Raw genomic sequence first — 22,000 nt, forward strand, 5'->3', positions numbered from 1 at the left:
GGAAGCTGAGAAGAAAAAAGTAAAAATCTTTTTTTAAATCTCTGTGCCTAGTAAATATTTCTATTTAAAAAACAGAGCCTGCACAGCAAGTACTGGAAGAGGTTCAACTTCTAAAAAGCAGTATTTTGTCTGTGAAACTTCCTCTTAGGTCATGAGCCAGGAGATTCAGGAACAGCTGCACAAGCAGCAGGAGGTCATTGCAGACAAGCAGATGAGTGTGAAAGAAGATCTTGACAAGGTGGAGCCTGCTGTCATTGAAGCTCAGAATGGTATGTTAGCACCTAAAGAGATCACACTATGGGATTCAATCTAAAACTGAAGTCTATGGGAATGTGTTTTGGTGCAGTCTGAATTGGTTCTGCCTAACAAAAGTGTGGGCTTTTAGCATGGAGCTGAACAGTGTTGAAGAAATTCCTATCTCTGAGCTCTGATTTTGTGCTGTTTATAGTACTGATCTGATACTTGGTACTCCTTTTATGGCTTGCGGCTTCATTTCTGGCAGACCAGCTCTAGTTATTTATTCAGTCTCTGTATTTACAAAGAAACCTCATAATCAGAAAGACCACTGATGCTTGATTGTATGCTGCCTGTGCAGTAATAAAGCATCAGTGGTCTTTCTGATTATGAGGTTTCTTTGTAAATACAGGGACTGAATAAATTCAGTTTAACTGGATAGAGGAGTCATTCCTTGTAACAGAGCTTTAAGTGGATCGTCGTTAGGCAGCAGAATAAGTTGCCTGTGGCCAGTGGGCAAGCTGGCCCAAAAGTTTATGTAGGGATAGCAGTAGTTTGAATGTTATCCGCTAGTATCTGCTTCTCTAATCTCAAATTCCTTTTGAGACTCCTGAAGCATTTTTACTAATCCAAGGTACTTTAATGGACCTTACTGACTGTTAATTTTCTTCCCAATCAACATTAATCATCTGTCTGGCACCGGTTAGCTGTGAAGTCAATAAAGAAACAGCATCTGGTAGAGGTCCGTTCTATGGCTAATCCACCTGCAGCAGTGAAGCTAGCACTGGAGTCCATCTGCCTACTACTGGGCGAAAGTACAACTGACTGGAAACAAATACGTTCCATCATCATGAGAGAGAACTTCATTCCAACCATTGTTAACTTCTCTGCTGAGGAAATCAGGTAAAGTGCAAGTGTGAATTATGTGTGTGAATAATCTATTCACAAAGATATAGAGGGTCTTAATTGGACTTTTCTCTGAGTAGTTGCTTTAGTAGCACTCAACTTCTTGTGAGACTAAGTTACTCATGCATGTAATGGATGTGTAGGTGGTACAGGAAACAGACTGCTGAAGTAAAGGTGTATCATGCAAACTGGGACAATACAGCTGCTGTTGAGGCATGGTAGCAAAGCAGTGTGTTGCTGTCCAAAGCCACATTATTAGCTGGAAGTTGTTATGCAGCAATGACAGACCAGGATTCTGAGGGCTTTATCCAGGCTCACCTAGCTGGCTCAGAATATAAGCAGGAGGTCAGACTAGAGACCAGAATTCCCTTCTGACCCCAAATATTTACAAGCGAGTTAAGCAATTTGTGAGTGACTAATCCTAAAATATTTTTAAATACCTTTTATCAACCATAAGCTGCAATTTCTGAAACAATATCTTGAACTATTTAAAGCATCTCAACTACCAGTCAGCAAAACTGCTAGCAAATGTTTGTGTCAACTGTGGAAGGCAGGCCAGATAAAGAGATACTGACGCCTGTGTGCTGACATACAGTGCACTCATGCTATCTCTAAAAACTTTTGCCTTACAGTGATGCCATCCGGGAGAAGATGAAGAAAAACTACCTGTCAAATCCAAGTTACAACTATGAAATTGTAAACAGAGCATCATTGGCCTGCGGGCCTATGGTGAAATGGGCAATTGCACAGGTAAAGTCAGTACTGCAGGAGAGCAAACACAAGGTGAAAGGAGTGAGCCTGAAGGCATATAATAGCGTCTAAAGGTTCTGAATCTCTCTGATCAACTAAATATTGCAAGCTATTTTGCTTCAAAGAAATCAGTAGAAGGTCCAGATGAATTCTTTTGGGCCCTGTAATCTTGTGCCAGAGAACTAGTGGCCAGTTGTGATACAGCTTTTGCACCAAAAAAATTGAGGTAAACAATAGCCGATCCTTTCTGTATGTAGTATCATTCTACAGGACAATACAATTCTTGGCTGGAAAATGCAGTGCAATCCTCTTAATGAAACTTACACAGTCTCTGTCTTGCTTCAGAGTGGGGCACACTCACAGGCATCTTGTTAAGGTCTTTTAGGCAGACTTTTAAATACTTGACTTTTTCTAAAGGAATAGGCTTTTGGGAAGATGCCCCCATCCTGACATATCCAAGGATGGTTTCATTTGCCTCTTGCAGTTCAATAAGATTCTGCTTAGATTAATCTTTCCATTAGGTCCTATCCTAATTGTTCTGTGGCTTGGCTATACTCAATTCTTTACTAAGGCAGGCAGATTAGCTCAGTACTGGCATGAACACCCAATCAAGTATTTGTGCAAAACAGTGCTGTACACTACTTGGTGTGGTCTCAACCTTTCAGGTGACTTCCTGTAAGTCTACAGCGCAGTAAAAGGATCTTGCAAAAAGCAATTACTTTTATGTCTGGGCTTGGTTTAAACTAGAGCCCTAGGGATTGATAAACAATCCTGAGTTTCTGTTAAGTAGCCATTAATTCTTACACAGGTTGCAAGTACTTCAGCTTGAAAAGATGCAATTGATAGTATATGCCTGAATGGTGTGGTTTTTGTTAAACCATGTGATTCTAGAAAGTATAAAGGGCCTTTTTACTGTTTACAGCTGAATTATGCTGATATGCTGAAAAGAGTAGAACCTCTACGCAATGAACTGCAGAAGCTGGAGGATGATGCCAAAGACAACCAGCAGAAAGCAAATGAAGTAGAGCAGATGATTCGTGATCTTGAGGCCAGTATTGCCCGGTACAAAGAAGAATATGCAGTACTGATTTCGGAGGCTCAAGCTATTAAGGCAGACTTGGCTGCTGTAGAAGCAAAAGTAAGACACTTATGTATCAGTAATTTTCCATTCTTTGACAGTCAGAAATTAAACCATTCTTCAAACTTGTAAGCAGACTTGGTTGCTTCCCTGTGCAGTGCATCTGAGCTGTCTGTTATATCCCTGGATCTCACAAACTTCTTAAGCTGCTGAAACTGGGCTGGAGAAGCGGGAAGCCTTTGGAAAGAGGCATGGATGTAGTGTAATTGTAATGTCTTAACTGGACTTTACAGGGCAGGGGGGAATTCCCAATGTACTTGATCCAGTTATTAGCACATCATTACTATGCCAGTACTTGCACTTTTAAATGCTTCTAAACAACAGTTGAATAATAATATGAATAACATAATAAATCAACACTGAAGAAACACAAATCTAATTTCATTCTGAGCTTTTGAATGTAACTTGGGCCTTGAGTCAATATAAGTGTCACCACTCAGCTTGGTGTCATCTGCAAACTTGCTGAGGGTGCACTCTATCTCACTGTCCAAGTCATTGATGAAGATGTTGAACAGCACCGGTCCTAGTACGGACCCCTGAGGGACACCACTTGTCACCGGATATATTGATATACCGGATATATTGATATACCGGATATACAATTGATATACAATTGATATACAATTGATAGTATATGCCTGAATGGTGTGGTTTTTGTTAAACCATGTGATTCTAGAAAGTATAAAGGGCCTTTTTACTGTTTACAGCTGAATTATGCTGATATGCTGAAAAGAGTAGAACCTCTACGCAATGAACTGCAGAAGCTGGAGGATGATGCCAAAGACAACCAGCAGAAAGCAAATGAAGTAGAGCAGATGATTCGTGATCTTGAGGCCAGTATTGCTCGGTACAAAGAAGAATATGCAGTACTGATTTCGGAGGCTCAAGCTATTAAGGCAGACTTGGCTGCTGTAGAAGCAAAAGTAAGACACTTATGTATCAGTAATTTTCCATTCTTTGACAGTCAGAAATTAAACCATTCTTCAAACTTGTAAGCAGACTTGGTTGCTTCCCTGTGCAGTGCATCTGAGCTGTCTGTTATATCCCTGGATCTCACCAACTTCTTAAGCTGCTGAAACTGGGCTGGAGAAGCGGGAAGCCTTTGGAAAGAGGCATGGATGTAGTGTAATTGTAATGTCTTAACTGGACTTTACAGGGCAGGGGGGAATTCCCAATGTACTTGATCCAGTTATTAGCACATCATTACTATGCCAGTACTTGCACTTTTAAATGCTTCTAAACAACAGTTGAATAATAATATGAATAACATAATAAATCAACACTGAAGAAACACAAATCTAATTTCATTCTGAGCTTTTGAATGTAACTTGGGCCTTGAGTCAATATAAGTGTCCCCAGACACATTTAATACCGTAACAATGTCATCTGAAGAGACTACTTCACCACTTATTTCTAGGTAAACCGTAGCACAGCTCTTCTGAAGAGTCTTTCTGCTGAACGTGAAAGATGGGAAAAGACAAGTGAAACTTTCAAGAACCAGATGTCCACTATCGCAGGAGACTGCTTACTTTCAGGAGCTTTTATTGCCTATGCTGGCTACTTTGATCAGCAGATGCGTCAGAATCTGTTCACTACATGGTCTCACCATTTGCAGCAGGCAAATATCCAGGTAAAGATATGGTCAGGACAAGTTAACCTTAAATCAATTTACTGCAACCATTAAAGAAGGATTAAGATTGCTAAGTAAAGAATGGAACTATTGGAAAAGAATACTCTGTGTTTACTCAAAACATCTTCACTAGCTAGTTGGAGAATCTCTAGTCAAATACTAACTGTATGTACTTCTTGCAGTTCCGTACAGACATCGCAAGGACAGAGTACCTTTCCAACGCAGATGAGCGGCTTCGCTGGCAAGCAAGTTCTCTACCTGCAGACGACCTGTGCACTGAGAATGCTATCATGCTCAAGCGGTTTAATAGGTATTTCATCCTAAGATGTAGAATTCTAAAGCAACGTTCTCTCAGCAGACCAGGTTTTACACCTATCAAAGAATCACAGTAACTCTTTCAAAGCACTGTTTCACTGTTGAGAGAGCTTCTAATGTTTGTAAAAGCTTCTGAACCGTGTGTAAACGTAAAAATTCTCATTCATCTTTGCTTGCCTTTTTTTGTTATGCTTAGCTGTTAAAATAAGTTGGCTTGAACTGAAGCTATTTTGTTGTCCAAGTACAGACTTACCTTTCAAAACTGAACTGAAATAAGTCATTGAACCTGGCAATCTTACTCCTTCAATAGACAAGCTTTTAGAGTTGAGACTAATAATGCAATGTAAATTCATAAAACTGCTTTTTCATTCATTTATAAAACAGCTGTCTGCAGTCAAAACCCAGATAATGAAAGCATTTTATTGCTAACTTAGGTATCCATTGATCATCGATCCATCTGGGCAAGCTACAGAGTTTATCATGAATGAATATAAAGACCGTAAGATAACTCGTACTAGTTTCTTGGATGATGCTTTCAGGAAGAACTTGGAAAGTGCCTTGAGATTTGGTAACCCACTTCTGGTACAGGTTAGTTGCATGATCACGTTAGAAATTATTTTAAATTCTTGAATTTTGCCGGGTACTAGAAAAGTTTGCAATTGTCCTGTTAGTAAATGCAAACAAGTTTACTTTCAAACTCTAATTTAACAAGTAAACTAGTACTGAGTGATATGTGAGGTGAGAAAAATATGATTAGTGAGATACACAGTCAAAAGAAGGTTTTTACTTTTCCCACCATTTTAAGATCAAATGCTTTTATTTTCAAATGATCTTTCTTTACTTCCACTCTATAAAATGACTTGTAGCCTGTCCATCTGTTCCTTTGTTCCCGTATGCTATTTCTAGTCTTAGATAATAGCACCTAATATAGCTAGTTATCTAGAATTACATCTATTCTAAGTAGCAGGAAGAAGTTTCAGTAATGCACAGAAATAGGCAACTGTAGGAATAATCGAATTTCACTTGAGATGGATATATTTTTCGCTTCTTAGTATGGAAATGGAAAAACAAAGGATTAGCTCACAGATGAGATCGGTAACTGTTGCTTTTGCTGCTTAGAATAGGGCTCATTGTGCATTAGAACTAACAAAATAATAACACTCCCCTACTGAGATTTTGTATGGTAGTAGCCTAAACTCTGTGCTTGTGTAGCTCAACTACAAATCTAAAGCGGAAATACCTTCTGAATGTGGTCCATATTCAAAACCAACTGCAAACTGATTGTTACCAGAGCTTTAAGCCCTAGTTGGATCAAAATTTTTAGCTTGAGACACTTGGAAGAAACAGAATCTCTTGACACATCTCTGCTTCTAGGATGTGGAGAGCTATGATCCAGTTCTGAATCCTGTCCTGAATCGTGAAGTGCGGAGAACTGGAGGCAGAGTTCTGATTACTCTGGGAGACCAAGACATTGATTTGTCACCATCCTTCGTTATCTTCCTCTCCACCAGAGATCCAACAGTAAGTAAAACAAAAGATTGTCCTGTTTGTAGAAATGGTATATCAGAGAGATCAGAAAGTTTTTCATGTTTCTTGTGATAGGTTGAATTCCCACCGGACCTCTGCTCTCGTGTTACATTTGTGAACTTCACAGTAACTCGCAGCAGCTTACAGAGCCAGTGTCTGAATGAAGTCCTGAAAGCTGAAAGACCAGATGTTGATGAAAAACGCTCTGACCTTCTCAAGCTGCAGGGTATGCTTACCAAACTTAAAGTAACTTCCTCCTGTTCTAAAAGAATACAGTGGTTTTACAGTAGCTGTAGAAATAGGCAGTGAAATATCTTCATAGCTGATATTCTTGATTTTTCAGGATGTCCAATGGCAAAGTATACACAGTTCATACAATTAATAAAAACCAACACATCTATACAATACGTAACCTGATTTTTCTTCTAATTAAGGTGAATTTCAGCTGCGCTTGCGTCAGTTAGAAAAATCCCTACTACAAGCACTTAATGAAGTGAAGGGACGTATCCTGGATGATGACACCATCATTACTACTCTTGAGAACCTGAAGAAGGAAGCAGCAGAGGTCACCAGAAAAGTAGAAGAGACTGATATTGTCATGCAGGAAGTGGAGACTGTCTCTCAGCAGTACTTGCCTCTTTCTACAGCGTGCAGCAGTATCTACTTTACTATGGAGTCACTGAAACAGGTAGGATGAGTTGTTCTTCCTACCGGAAGCTTCATGTATTTACTGTTCAAAGCTAAATAGGCACTGCCTAATTCCAGCCTTGGCTGCTGTATTGTATTATGGTAGGCATAAGCCATTGACTATCAAACAGCAGGAGTCTAGAGAGAAAAAACAAACTCTTTTGTCTTTCAGATACATTTCCTGTACCAATACTCTCTCCAGTTTTTCCTGGACATCTATCACAATGTCTTGTATGAGAACCCAAATCTGAAGGGAATTACAGACCATACTCAGCGTCTCTCAATCATCACAAAGGATCTCTTTCAGGTTCGATTTTTTAAATTAGTAAATTTAATTCTTTAATAATTTCTGAAGTGTCAGAGTTCAAGGCTTCTTATGCTACTAACTTCACTGTTTTGTTGGTAGGTGGCTTTCAATAGAGTGGCACGTGGCATGCTGCATCAAGATCACATAACATTCGCGATGTTGCTGGCCAGGATTAAACTGAAAGGCACTATTGGGTAAACATTTGTTTTCTCACTTTACTTTAGTTGGAAAAGGGAGGGATGTCTTGAAGGCACCTAGCTAAAGTCTTCTTTTCCCTTAACATTAGGGAGCCTACATATGATGCAGAATTCCAGCATTTCTTGAGAGGGAAGGAAATTGTACTAAACACTGCATCTCTTCCAAAAATCAATGGTTTGACTGTAGAGCAAACAGAAGCAATGATGCGGTTGAGCTGCCTTCCTGCATTTAAGGACCTTGTTTCAAAAGTTCAAGCTGATGAGGTAAGTGTTGGCTAGGGTTTGATTCTGCACTAAACTACCTGGTAAAGCTTTTCAGGTGTCTGCTTTAAGAGCTTCGTGCTTACAAGTAAGCTCTTCTAGTAAGAGAAAGGAGGCTTTAGAGATTAACTAGTTACGGTTGTTGTGGAAATAAATGTTCTTACTTCATTTGTAATCAAGCTATGAAACTTGGGTTGTAAATACCAGCGTTCATCACTGAGCCATGGAAGCAGCTTCACCATTCATCTAACTTTGCAGTCAGCTTTGGTTCCTGTGGTAGCAGAAAGTACGATACTGCATGTCTTTTACTGCATCGCTATTGTGTGATAATTATGCAGCAGAGGGGAGCAGCCCTAGCCATATAATGATATCATTACGGTGGGCTCTTAGACACTACTACTTGGAATAAATTTGGATAGCACTCAGCTGCTGAAAACTTTGCTCCTTCTAATGACCTAAATGTTATAAGACATCTGTGTCCTGACTGTGAAACTGTATGTTCCAAAATATGTCCATATCTTAAATGGTACCTGTTTCATTGCCCTGCCTAGTTTTTAAAAGTTGCATTCTCTTTGCTAAGTCTAATTTTCCTCAAACTCTTCAACCTGGGGTAAAATAATGTGTAGCTTGGGCTGGGAGTTGGAGGAGATGTGTAGAATCAGGGGTGCTGGAGGCAATACAGAATTAGGGGATATCAGTGAAATGATTGGACACATCTAAAGAAAGCATAATAGGCAACGCATAATTTGAGTTTTACATGTGGATTTTTGTTTAAAAGAAAACAACAGAACTTGGAGAAACTCATTGAAGAAGAATGAGTTGAAAACTTACTGTATGTGCTGGTCGAATTGCAGTCTTGCTCAAGGAAGCATTCAAACCATTTATATATGAAACATTCAAACTATTTGTATCTAGAAGCCTTGGAAAAAAACAAACTGTTGAGTGTTGGACAATATTTGGGGATAAGTTTAATGTTTGACTTAACTTCATTAATATTAATATAATAGTGCTTCTGTTTAACAGTGTTAGCCCTGTCTTATTTCTCAAGACTTATTCACAGATGGAAGCTCAAATATTTTATCTGGTACTCATTCTAAATGTTTATTTTAAAGACAGATTATAAGATACAAGCAAATCTTAGGGACTTGTGCATTTCATTGTTCAAACATTTAGCTGCTTACTAGAATTTTTAAAGATCTGTTTGCAAATCCAAAGTTAGTAGAGCTTGGAATGTACCAAGTCCAACCCTATGCTAGCAATCTTTGTTTCCTACTGAAAGTCGGTGTGTAGGTGAACACTTCTGCAGTACATTAAATTCTAGATTTTAAGGCTGAAATTGAACATCCCTGTTGCACCATGAACAGGACCTGCACCTTGCAGCAGATTTTTGATGCCATGAAACTCCATTTCACCTTTTTTTGCATTTTCTTTCTATATAGCAATTCTGTATCTGGCTGGATAGCAGTTCACCAGAGCAGACTGTCCCATACCTTTGGACTGAAGAAAAACCTGCAAGTAAGTTAAGTTGCACTATTGTCCACACCAATTCTACTGTACTGACTTTAATCTAAGTAGAATTACTATGATTTTAAAGCAATTCTAAAGTAGAACTTTAATGTGGACCTTAAAGCCTGGGAAGATCATAAAGTTGTGGAAGAACCTCAAGTCTGGTGGGTTTGGGTTTTCTTTTTTTTTTTTTTTTTTTTAAAAAAAAAAACCAACTCTTTTTTTTAAGCAGTAGTTACTACACTTGGTTTCTGCATCTTAACCTGTGATCTGGTCTTCCACTGAGGATGAAACGTAATTCCACAGTCTTACTAGATTGCATAATAGTGTGGATTAACCTTAGCCACTGCAAATCTGGAAGCAGCTCAGTACTCTAAAAAGCTCCATGACACAGATTTTCTGAGGCCGGGGCTGGTATACTAGAATGTTTCCTCCTGCAATTGTATCTAAGTATAAAGTCTTAATTCTTGCTTCATTAGTTGTTAGTGCTAATTTGTTAAGAGTTAGAACTTAAGGATAACTATTGCCCTTCAGCTCCTCCCAATCTGAAAGGTAACATTAGGAAGTGTTTGCCATCTGTGATCATTCCTGTAGGTGGCTTTCTAAATTAAGGATTCTAAGCTTGTGTTTACTAGCTACAATAAAGCTGCCTGACCGTGAAGCGAAGCAACTCTAGCTTATCTATCCTATCCATGCTAGACAAATACATAATACTTAAAAATCTAGCAGAATGGCAGATTATTGAATGAGTGAGAAGATGTGAAGAGATCTGTTGTCCCTGGACATTAACATCACTTCATGGCAATACTTCTAGACTGCAGATTTTGTAAACCAGTAGCATTTCAGTAGAATCCAAAAGCATCTTGTCAAGGTAGGCTTTTAAAGGGCTCACATCATGAGCAATTGAGCAGGTAATTGAAATGTCACAGAAGACAAACCAACTGAAGATGGTAAGTTCCTTTTGACTGTTGAAATGAAGACAGAATATAAACATTCAATTAATACATTGCAACAGATCTTCCAAAGGGGTAATTAACTCTCTAAATACCTTGTTTTTACAACAAGATGGGAAAAACTGAATGGAGAATTGAAAAGAGGAAGGTGTTGAGGATGTTTTTCTTACCTGTATAATCCTGTCTCCCCTTTTCAGCTCCTATTGGACAGGCCATTCATCGCTTGCTTCTGATCCAGGCCTTCCGTCCAGATCGTTTGTTGGCAATGGCACATACCTTTGTTTCAACAAATCTCGGAGAGTCTTTCATGTCCATTATGGAGCAGCCTTTAGATCTGACACACATTGTAGATACAGAGGTAACCTGCTTCTTTTTGAAAGGCTAAAATCCTGAGGTAATGCTTAGTGCCACTGTGCATGAGTTCCGTAGTGAGTAAAGCTACCCACTGGAACACTTCTTCCGCTTATCCTTCTCCTGAATGTATGAAGAATGGGTTGTTTTCCTATTTCTTAATGTAAGACTTAAGAGTAGCATAATGTCTTTAGCTGGCTGGAGGGAAGAAGAACTGAACTTACTGTGTTCTTGCATTCATGTAGTGACTGATTCGTATCCTTTTAAACTTCTCGGACAATAGGTGAAACCTAATACCCCTGTGCTGATGTGTTCAGTGCCTGGTTACGATGCCAGTGGTCATGTTGAAGACCTTGCAGCTGAGCAGAATACGCAGATTACTTCTATTGCTATTGGTAAGAACATAGCATATTTCATCATCTAAGCATAAATTAAGTTGTTAGCAGTAAGACCTTTAGCAACCTTCTGTCTTCTAGGTTCTGCTGAAGGGTTTAACCAAGCAGATAAAGCAATAAACACAGCAGTGAAATCTGGAAGGTAAGTTCTGTCTCCTTTTTAGCTAGAATACTGCCTAGTAGAAAGGTAAATGGGGGGAGGAGGGAAATAATTTATGGGCTAAATAAGTAAAAAATTGGGACTATCTTCTGAACTGAAATTTGTAATAACTTAAGCACAGCTGTTGACAACTTATATTTGATATAAATATTTTCAAGAGAAGTAGGTTGTACCTGGAAAACAGAAAAGTTAGGCCATTTGCAGTAGACAGTAACTGATTCTATGTAGAAGACAGGTTTTAAAGAGGGAGGAAAATCTGCAGCATTAGTATCATATTCTGTTACTCTTTGTGGTGATTATAGCCAGGACCCATAAGCTGTACATTAAAAAGCACTTGTTTTTCAAAACTTCACAGATGGGTAATGCTGAAGAATGTTCATTTGGCTCCTGGCTGGCTCATGCAACTAGAAAAGAAGCTACATTCCCTACAACCCCATGCTTGCTTCAGGCTCTTCCTTACCATGGAGATTAATCCAAAGGTAACGTTGATATGAAATTTGATGCTCTGGTAGAATAAGTGGCTTGTGGAGCCAAGAGTGCTACGCAGGGAAGGTTTTCTTATTACTGCCTTTCTGCATTAAAGAAGGAGGAGAATACGTGCTTGTCATCATAGTTACTAGCCTTGATTTCTGATAACTTAGTTGTAGCTGAAAACTTCATACCGTTCCTTTTGCTGCTTCCCCTATGCTCCCAAAGAAAGGTGGGACATCACTGTGTGTGCTCATAGTGAGGTTTGAAATCTAATGCAAACTGTGCTGTTAGAGGGATTTAACTTGGCAAAGGCTAAACGAGTTGGATTTGAGTTGATGGATATTTTCTCTTCTAGGTGCCAGTGAATTTGTTACGTGCTGGCCGAATCTTCGTGTTTGAACCTCCTCCTGGTGTAAAGGCAAACATGCTGAGGACTTTCAGTAGCATTCCAGTTTCTAGAATGTGCAAGGTACGGCTGCGGCTTGTGTGGGTGAAAGGGAATGTCCGGATGTGTTTGTTAAACCTTACCTTAGATAAAGATGTTAAAACTTTAGCTTCTAAGATGTACATAGAATTTTTTTTGTTCTCACAGAAATAAAGTAGTAGTTGCTCCTTCTGGTGGCAGAATGTATTCAGTTTTGGTAGCAATCTAGCATTAAGTCTGTTCTGTTCTTTTAGCAAGCTTTGATTATTAGTTCAGTTGTGTAATAAGGGTATTTATTTTTTTCTCTCTACTTCCTAGTCTCCAAATGAACGTGCTCGTTTATACTTCCTCCTTGCTTGGTTCCATGCCATTATCCAAGAGCGTTTGCGCTATGCTCCATTGGGTTGGTCCAAGAAGTATGAATTTGGAGAATCTGATCTGAGATCTGCATGTGACACAGTAGATACATGGCTGGATGATACAGCAAAGGCAAGTAGTTTTATGTACTTAAGTAATCTAAGTATTACCTATATCTAAGATAGTCAGTGAGGCAGTCTGTTCTGGAAACATTTAATAAGTTAGATGAGTAGGCTCACATAACCTGGTGGCAATTTAACTTGGTTCTTGAATTTGATTCCTCTGTCAGAGGAGAGGTGAAAAGCATTGTTTCCTGCTAATTACATTGTGTTTTATTTACAGGGCCGCCAAAACATCTCACCTGACAAAATCCCCTGGTCTGCATTAAAGACACTGATGGCACAGTCCATCTATGGAGGTCGCATTGATAATGAATTTGATCAACGTTTATTAAACACTTTCTTGGAACGTCTGTTCACTACTTTAAGTTTTGATAGTGAATTCAAACTGGCTTGCAAGGTTGATGGGCACAAAGATATTCAGATGCCAGATGGAATCAGGTATCATTTTTTTCCTTATCCTGATGGTACAGCTTTTCTTTTCTTTTCTAAAATTAAAATAACAAAAAACCACAACCAAATCCTGACCTGTATCTCTGTGCTGGAATTTAGCTGTGTAAACATTAGTCTCAGGCAAAGAATTGCCTTGCTATTCTAATAGGGGAAGCCTTCTAATGAATATTAAAACTCTGACTTGCAGGCGTGAAGAATTTGTCCAGTGGGTTGAGATGCTGCCAGATACACAAACGCCATCATGGCTGGGCCTGCCAAATAACGCAGAGAAAGTTCTTCTCACCACACAAGGTAAAATGAGAACTTTAAGAATATCTTGCATAGATCACCAGGCCAACTTTTTAACTAAAAAACAGAAGAGAATGCTGAAGAATTAATAGCTTTCCCCTCCTCCTTCAACATAGTTGGTTTAACTTCTGTAAGGTAAAGCACTCAAGCATTCCAAAAACTAACCAGAAGCTTGTGAATTAAATGTTCTTCTAGATGTCAAGTTCCCGTCTTGCTTCTGGAAAGCTTTATTGTTCTCTCTGGAGCCACCTTACGACAGGCAGGTTCTGTATCTTAGGTCTAAAACTAAAAAGTCGTAGTTTGAGCATGTAGTAGAATGTTTTCATCTTGATGCCACTGCTTCTCTGACTAACAGCATCTCTTCTGTTTTAGGCATAGACATGATCAGCAAAATGCTGAAAATGCAGATGCTAGAGGATGAGGATGATCTAGCTTATGCAGAAACTGAGAAGAAGACAAGAACTGATTCTACATCAGATGGTCGCCCAGCCTGGATGAGAACACTGCATACCACAGCCTCTAACTGGCTTCACCTTATCCCACAAACTCTAAACCATCTGAAGCGAACTGTGGAAAACATTAAGGTAAGAACTAAGTTTTGTCTAATGTGGGCATAGGAAGTACACAAGTTCTGGTACATTGGAACAAGTGCATTGTGATTTGCAAGTACCGATTAAACTGTTGGGAGGGACAATGAAACCCGTATTGATGTTGATTCTGACTGCCATAGCTATGTAATGCCCTTCTGGGTTTCTTGAAATGCTCTTAGAAGTTGGCTTATGTGTTCTGGGGATTATTTGAAGAAATCCAATGGCAAGCTGTCTATCAAGGGTACCACTTCTGAAGCTTCTCTGTCATCAGGTAGCAAGGAACAAGTGCTTCCTGTTGTACTTGTAGCACACTGACTGCTACTCAGGATACTGCCTTTAGAGCCAGTGCACGTTAATTACTGCTAAAATTTAGTGATGGTTAGTGAGGGGAGACACACAGCAGCTTCTGCTGACTGAAATTTGGACAGTAGTACCCTAACCTCAAACTTGGGAATAAGCTCCCCACTTGAATATGCCCCTGATTGCCTAACTGCTTCTGAAGACTTACTCTGGGGACAGTAGGTGAGAACGTTCTGTTGCTGGTTGAAAGAAACCCGGAGTTGATTGGAAGGAGCTGCAGCAGGCAGTCTGCATTAATTGTTCCACTGAGACTTCTACTTTCTTGCCTCTCCAAAGGAGAGGAAATGTTGATTGTAAAACAGTCTCTGCAATCACTCTCTGCACCATAGACTGCATCATCGTGTTTAATGCTTATAGTCACAGTGTCACTGGTCAGTCCATCTGGGGTTTGGGGGTGGCTTTTTGTAGCAGTTCTACAGCAAGAATCTTGAACTTCGACCTGCAACTTACTTTCAATGTTTTGACAATCAGGATCCTTTGTTCCGATTCTTTGAGAGAGAGGTGAAAATGGGAGCTAAGCTGCTTCAGGATGTTCGTCAGGACCTTGCAGATGTGGTTCAAGTGTGTGAAGGAAAAAAGAAACAAACCAACTACTTACGTACACTAATAAATGAACTGGTGAAAGGTATGATATTTAAATTAGCATCTCTCAGCACGCTCTCTGCCTCTTGCACTCTGTAAGTTGGAGGCTATTATGCTCAGCAGCTTAAAAAAATAATTGCAGGAAAATTGGGATTGACTTTACCAATTTACAAAAGCAATACTTTTGAGTCAAGCATAAAAATCCAATTGGTTTGGTTTGGTGTTTCAAGTTGAGGTAGCTTATTTGTACAGCTTCTATCAGCAGCTTAATTTCTAAGCTGAAATCTTTCTCAATTCTTTCAGTCTCTGAATTGTGATGGAATAAAGTTATTTGTACCACAAAGTGAGTAGTATTGCTCCTATAAAACCTAGAAAATAATCAAATTCTCTAAACTTGTTTCAAGATTGTACATAAATGTGGAATTTTCAGACATTCTACTTCTAGTAATACATTGAGATCTGCTGTCTGCTTTGAACAAAAGCATTTCCTAAAACACAGATACTTGACCTCTTCAATTTTTTCTAAACAACTCAAATCTTCATGAAAACATGAAGATCGATTACTGCAGCATATAGCTGTGCGTAACTGAAGTTGCTGTTGAAAGGTCTCTGTAACTGGATGGCGTTTTAAATAAATACTAGCTTTGGAGGCTATTTGCTTTGTGATTTTTGAAAGTGCTTTCACTTAGCGAGGGGCCTTTTAAGATAGATGCTGATATCCTGGTCCAAACATTAAATGGCTAATGGGAAAAAAAGTGAAGTGTCAAAATAGTGTGTAATACCAACTTGTATGCAAACAAAACTTAATTCTAATCATGTTTTTCATAGGTATTTTGCCTCGTAGCTGGTCTCATTACACAGTGCCAGCTGGTATGACTGTTATTCAATGGGTGTCCGACTTCAGTGAGCGCATTAAACAGCTGCAGAATATTTCCCAGGCAGCTGCTTCTGGTGGAGCAAAAGAACTAAAGGTATCTTGTGCTGACTTCTTTTAGAGGTGTATCTAATTCAGGTGGAGCTGTCTAACTACTTCATGGAGTCTTCACATCAAGACTTCTAAATAGTTCCTCAAGCAAAACAACTTCAGTCAACGTTGTCTGAAATGTGCTTGTAAATACTGTCCAAAATGGTGGGGCTTAGCAGGCTCATTGTTCATACAGATTAGAGGGAAACTTAGTGTTTTAGAATGACAGAAGAGGTAACCTTAGAGCAAAAAGCAGTTTAGCAGTTACGCAGTGTTCCAGTAGCAGCAGGAAAATTTTAATGTAAATAGATTGCTGATGTAATATCTATTATAATCATTAATTAATACTGCAGCTGATATATTTTTTCTTTTTTTAAAAATATTTTTTTCCCTCCCTCAAATAGAACATCCATGTGTGCCTTGGTGGCCTGTTTGTACCAGAGGCGTATATTACTGCTACAAGACAATATGTTGCCCAGGCAAACAGTTGGTCCCTTGAAGAACTCTGTCTTGAGGTCAATGTTACAACTACACAGAATGCAGTACTGGATGCATGCAGTTTTGGAGTGACAGGTAAGCTTATCAGAAAGGAGGTCCTTGCTCTTAAAATACTTCCAGAAGTTTCTGGTATTAAATGGGCTGTGGCAAATGAAGATGATCATATCATTGCAAAGGTTAATACATGCTTTCTAAAGTTGTTTAACGATTAGTTTGGTATTAGGTAGTAGGGAAGTACTTACAGTGCTAATAAATCTCAAGACTCAGGTCAGTATATATTTAAGTGGTGTTCGATAGTGTATCTGCTACAACCGCTATTTTGCAGTATGAAATACCTCTCATTTAGTGGACTTAGCCATTAAATGATACACAGGGACACAGTCTTTATCTGGATGTATGAAAGCTCTTAGAAATCTACAGTGTATTTCAATTTACAGGCCTGAAGCTTCAGGGAGCAACATGCAGCAACAACAAGCTGTCGCTTTCAAATGCGATTTCAACTGTACTGCCCATTACACAGCTTCGCTGGATCAAGCAGACAAATGCTGATAAAAAAGCAAATGTTGTAAGTATTGATAAAAATAATTTTAAAAAGAACTCTTATAATTAGATCTACCTGGCAGTTTTTTTCCTGAAGCTTTACAGATACTTTTTCTCAGGCACCACAAAGCTAATTGTTCTTTTGTAATACTCTCAGTGTCAGTTGGTACCTAATTCCAGGCCAGCAGCAAATGGACCTAGTGCTGACTAGGTCTTCCCTTTGTAGTTAGATAAGGAGAGGCATCCAAAAATGCTAATGGTGTTCAGGCCAAAACTTGAATTTATACCTATAAAGAAGGCTGTGCTTTAGGTAAATTTACTAGGCCTGGGGTTTGTTTCTCATATTTTGGCTGTTATCTAAGACTAAAATCCCATCTCATAAATACCATGTAGTATTATAGAAACTTCTTACACTCTTCAGCTGCCTTACGTAACTTTTTCTTCTATATTCATGTTTTTCCCCAGGTTACTTTACCAGTTTATCTGAATTTCACTCGTGCTGATCTGATTTTCACGGTTGACTTCGAAATAGCTACCAAGGAAGACCCTCGTAGCTTCTATGAACGTGGTGTTGCAGTTCTCTGCACTGAGTGAAAAGATTTATTTTGACTGGTAACGCTGTAGTAACTGTCAGTCTTCTATGTAGTATTCACCCTGTACTTTTGTTAACCCGGTTAGGTTGTCAGATGGATTTGTGTTAAGTTGGTTAGAAAGAAAGGGGGCAGTGCATTGGAAAGCTGGTAGGCTAGATTTCTTCGAAGGAAAATGGGATGAGATGCTTAGACTGTTATTGGTAGATGTGATATTTGATGGATCATGTTATATGAAATAAAATCTATAGCAAAATTTTTGACTCTGTTTCTGGAAATACAATTTTTATTATAATTAATTTTTTTTGGTCTGGATAAACTGTACCTATGATCTCTCCAGAGAATAACAAGTAGTAAGTCAGTATTCAAGCATGTTGTTGACCTTCATACAGCTCACTCAGCAGCTGGTTCAGCCAGCTTCCAGTCACAAGAGCCTTGGAATGTCAGTCTTCAGTGCAGTAAGACACAAAGCCTGACATTATCTGCTGTGACATCTGATCACATTGCATGAATTATTTGTAATGAACTTGGCTGGTGCTTGAAGTAAACAGCTTTTATGCAGCTGCTGAGATGTGTTCAGAAGCCAGAGTATCCAAAGCAAGACTTTCTTGTCCTGTTAACTGACAGGGCTTCCTCTTTTCTTTAGCTGCTTTTATGGTGAAATGTGTCTCATTAAGTTCAAGAGGACAGTATTAAACGCTTAAACAAGGAGTTATAATCTTAGTTCACAGAGTCATATATCATGAACTGTTACCAAATTAGTGAGACCAAGAGTTCCTGCTAATTGCTTGGGTTGTTGTAATGGTTTGAGTATTCACTTGCTTACTTTGCTGCCCAGAGGTGTGTGATGTAGTTGCAATACACACAAATCTGTATCTGCGAGGGGATTTTTTTGTAGCTTTAACTTCATAGCTGTCTCCAAGAAGTTAGGGACTATGTTCTCTGTAAATGGCCCCAGCTGCAGCATTCTTTGCAGCAGGGGCAAAGCAGAGGGCAAGCACAGTAGCTTGTGTCCTAGGACAAAGGCTGCTGAATCTTACTGTTCTAGCAGCTTTGTTTCCACGCTGATTAAAACCATCTCTGTATCTCTGGAGTGGGAATAAGGGAGAAAGCAAAGTTGCTTTAATGAAATAAATATGCGGCTGTTAGTGGAAGGGTGCAAGGCTAGAAGTTAAACAGTGCTTTGAGTGGCTTTCCACCCTATGAAAGAAACTGCAAATTAAAAATCCCTGCCATTCACACAGAATGAAAGATTTCACAAGTAGTTGGTACCAACATGTTTCAAGCCGTCACTACGCTTTCATAGACAGAAGTTCCCCTTCCACATAAATGGACTACCCAGACTCTAAATGCGATAAACTACCAGCCAGGAGAGAGAGAGATCAGAGATAGTGCTTGCTGACTAACTAGCCTGCCAGCTGCCTGCTCCACTTCTGCAGCTCCAAAGTGATTGTTCTCACTAAGGACGAAGAGTCCTTTTGGCTCACTAATTCTAAACTTGCAGGTATACTGAGCCTGTATACCAAAAACATTGTTCAAAACAAGTAGGAACAGATACATTAATAGCACAAGTCAACTTCCTAAAGAAAAAAAAAAAAGCTAGATTGCTTTGAGTTGCAGTCAGTTCAACTTAATGCCATTCAGTTGTTTGCAGTCAAACCTGTAAGATCATGCACTGTACAGCCACCCCCCGCTCACACAGTCGGTCAGACAGATGAGGAGCCAAACACTCATGAGGCCAGTGTGAGGTAAGCTGTAGCTATTGAAAACTGACCGCAACCATGCCATCATTTTTCCTTCCCTCCTCACCAAACCCTTGTGCTACCTTTTGAAGTGGCTCTGGAATAGAGCAGGTGCCTCCCAGCACAGGAGTCGGGCTGGTGCTGCAAGAGGCACTGAAGTAGCACACAGGCATAAACCTTAGCTTAGCTGTGGTTCTGTGAAGGTACCTTAGCTAGTTTTCACTTAAATTGCCACACAGACTTGTTTAGTTGATCCTGTCAGGTGGATTTCAAAGCCTGCAGCATGCAATGCAGCTGCATTTCCAACAGGCTTGAGCTAGTTTGTTTAAAGCTTGTTCAGTTCAGGTGCTATCTGCAAAAGAAATCTCTACCTGGTTCATTCTTCAGAACAAAGTCCAATGATTTAGTCATATCTCAGATTAAGTTGCACGGAATTTCTTCCTTCTGAGTTTTTCACTGGCACCCTCTGGAATGGAAATCCCTTGTTTTCTTTTAATTAGGGGCTGTTTGGCCATTGTGCCATCGCAGGCAGCTGCTGGCATGGGTTGTGGAGCACTGTTACCCAGGCTTGCAAGGAGATCTGCAGAGGCCAAGGGGTTAATACTCATCGGTGAGGAATGGTCAGGTGTCAGCCACATGGAGGTAAATGCTTCTGTGGCTCTGTTCAGTTCAGATGATTGCAAGAGGCTTCTTGGGAAACCCTCCTCCTGGCTAGGAAGTGCCAGGGGTGCTTTACAGTCATTTACCCTCTGAATTTCACTGGCTTCTGTTCCTGGGCAGAGCCAGTCTGGAGGTTTAGGGAAGGACTCTCCATCGTCTGAAGTATCAGCATCCTCCGAAGCCACTGCTTTTGGGGCACCGTTTGCCCACGGTGCAACTTTCATACTATTTAAAGAATTCAAGCTACAGTCAGAGTGAATGGATGCATCTTCTGAATCACCATCATAAGGATCTAAAAACTAAAATAAAGATCTCCCTAAATATGGTGGATGGCTTATTTGTCCATACAAGAGGCAACATACAGTGGGCTTTAAAACCACTTGCAACCTAAGTCACGGGCTTACTATGGAAGTTTTTCTGTTTATCCACACATTCCTACCTATATTTTAATTTTTGGATGCTACACTGAGGCCAAAGCTGCCACATAATCAAACCTACTTGCAGTCCCCTGGAGTCCCTCGCTTTCCGGAGTCCTCCAGCCAGCAGGCTTGGCATGACCTGTTTGAGAGAAGTTGACATCAGTTTATAAAGCATCTTCCTATGAGTTATTGATCAAAGTAAAGCCAGATTAAGTAAAAATCCTAGAGAAGAGGAAACCAGACTTCTCCCTTGCTAAAGATATACTAAAAAGTGTGTCTCAGTCTGACTTCTAAAGGCCTGGTGACATTAGCCTAAAACAGAGGGACTGAAGAGAGCTATGGTAAGTCTTACTGCACTTAAAACACCGCTATAAAGAGAACAAGGAGTAACTGTATACCTTACCACCAGAACAGTAAACCAAATCAACATTTAACTAGTAGTAGACAAGGCAATTATATCTTTTATGTATATATAATTATTAGAGTTTAGAGAGCTTCCCTCCCACTCGGCTCCTTTTTTGTTCTTTTACACAGGGATGATCTGAAATTCTTACTGACTAGCTGGATTGCAGACTTGCTGTGCCTTGGAGAGTTGTGTAACTAACAGTCAAACCGACTCCTTTCAGTCAGTCTCAGTATTGCTGCCATAACTCTGAGGTTTCAGGCTTCTTTTCCCCACATGGTTAAACATGGACTTGTCCAGACCTGGAGCAAGAACTTTCTTCATGAACTTATGCTCGAGAAGCGCATAATTCTGAAATAGTGCCTATAGTCTGGGTCCATTAAAGAACATAAAGCAAGCCATGTAGGGAAGCAAACCACAGGTACAAAGGGAAAAAAGTTTACTGCAAGGAAACTGCTCCTTTAGAAGGATCCGTCACAGCTGCTCGGAGAACAAGCTGCTGGTCCTCCCTGCACCTGCTTTCAGCAGGGATGGAGGAGAGTCTGAGCGCAGCTGATGCAAAGCAGGGCTTGGCTTATCCAGGCTCCTCAAAGCAGGAACCTGAAGGCTTTACCAGAGGAGCCGAAGTCCAAGCCCATTTGCAACCATGTGTTCTTGTGCTAGTTCAAGGACACAGACAAATCCCCACAAAGCCAGCAGGTAGTGCTGGGCAATGAAAAAAAAGCAGCTTCTGCTTCTCCAAAGAGCCCAGAAATCCCCCAGCCCTGGCCCAGCCCCTGCCTCAGCTCCCTCTGAGAGCAGCAGGTTCTTTGTCTGGGCTGGCACCTTTGCAAGCCCCTCTTCCACCCAGCCCAGCCTTCGGAGTCCAGCCCGACAGCTGGACTTCCAGCCTTATTTCTCCCAGAGGGAGACCACAGACAACTCCAGCTTTCCCCTGAGCTCTCGGGAAGATAAAGTGGTGGCAGGTTCCTGGCAGGCAGCTTCTCTAAGCCACGGAGCACAGCAATTCACATGGACTAACAGCGAGCATCATTTCTGAAGACTTTTAGCCAGAAATTAGGTATTTAGTTCTCCACTCCAGAACCAGGTCTTTTTTCATCGATGCTAAACACACTGGTTTGACAGAACCATGCTCAGGAAGTTACTGGTATCGATAAATAACTGCCACAGCAACAGAGCTGCCCTCTTAATCTCAACTAAAATGGACAGTCAGAAGGTAGAGG

The 22,000-nt window shown here is 40.1% G+C and overlaps 1 protein-coding gene across 1 annotated transcript in view; it reads left to right on the forward strand.

The window, feature by feature from the left end:
* Nucleotides 1-17,713, forward strand: part of DYNC1H1 (dynein cytoplasmic 1 heavy chain 1) — a 45,127-nt gene extending 27,414 nt beyond the window's left edge. The window contains exons 50-78 of the mRNA XM_035892434.1: nt 1-19; nt 149-269; nt 942-1,137; nt 1,773-1,890; nt 2,813-3,028; nt 4,446-4,658; nt 4,841-4,968; nt 5,408-5,561; nt 6,348-6,494; nt 6,576-6,726; nt 6,935-7,188; nt 7,360-7,494; nt 7,594-7,688; nt 7,781-7,955; nt 9,392-9,467; nt 10,609-10,769; nt 11,046-11,157; nt 11,239-11,299; nt 11,673-11,796; nt 12,144-12,257; nt 12,531-12,701; nt 12,912-13,129; nt 13,329-13,432; nt 13,802-14,013; nt 14,851-15,004; nt 15,790-15,932; nt 16,330-16,498; nt 16,861-16,988; nt 17,429-17,713. The exon at nt 1-19 is cut by the window's left edge and continues 86 nt beyond it. Coding sequence (XP_035748327.1) covers nt 1-19; nt 149-269; nt 942-1,137; nt 1,773-1,890; nt 2,813-3,028; nt 4,446-4,658; nt 4,841-4,968; nt 5,408-5,561; nt 6,348-6,494; nt 6,576-6,726; nt 6,935-7,188; nt 7,360-7,494; nt 7,594-7,688; nt 7,781-7,955; nt 9,392-9,467; nt 10,609-10,769; nt 11,046-11,157; nt 11,239-11,299; nt 11,673-11,796; nt 12,144-12,257; nt 12,531-12,701; nt 12,912-13,129; nt 13,329-13,432; nt 13,802-14,013; nt 14,851-15,004; nt 15,790-15,932; nt 16,330-16,498; nt 16,861-16,988; nt 17,429-17,557 — 4,198 coding nt within the window. The 3' untranslated portion in view covers nt 17,558-17,713. The remainder of the gene's footprint in view (nt 20-148; nt 270-941; nt 1,138-1,772; nt 1,891-2,812; nt 3,029-4,445; nt 4,659-4,840; nt 4,969-5,407; nt 5,562-6,347; nt 6,495-6,575; nt 6,727-6,934; nt 7,189-7,359; nt 7,495-7,593; nt 7,689-7,780; nt 7,956-9,391; nt 9,468-10,608; nt 10,770-11,045; nt 11,158-11,238; nt 11,300-11,672; nt 11,797-12,143; nt 12,258-12,530; nt 12,702-12,911; nt 13,130-13,328; nt 13,433-13,801; nt 14,014-14,850; nt 15,005-15,789; nt 15,933-16,329; nt 16,499-16,860; nt 16,989-17,428) is intronic.
* Nucleotides 17,714-22,000: the final 4,287 nt, after the last annotated feature.

This window comes from Egretta garzetta, unplaced genomic scaffold, assembly GCF_000687185.1.
Source record: "Egretta garzetta isolate BGI_Z169 unplaced genomic scaffold, ASM68718v1 scaffold374, whole genome shotgun sequence".
NCBI classification, from domain to species: Eukaryota; Metazoa; Chordata; class Aves; order Pelecaniformes; family Ardeidae; genus Egretta; species Egretta garzetta.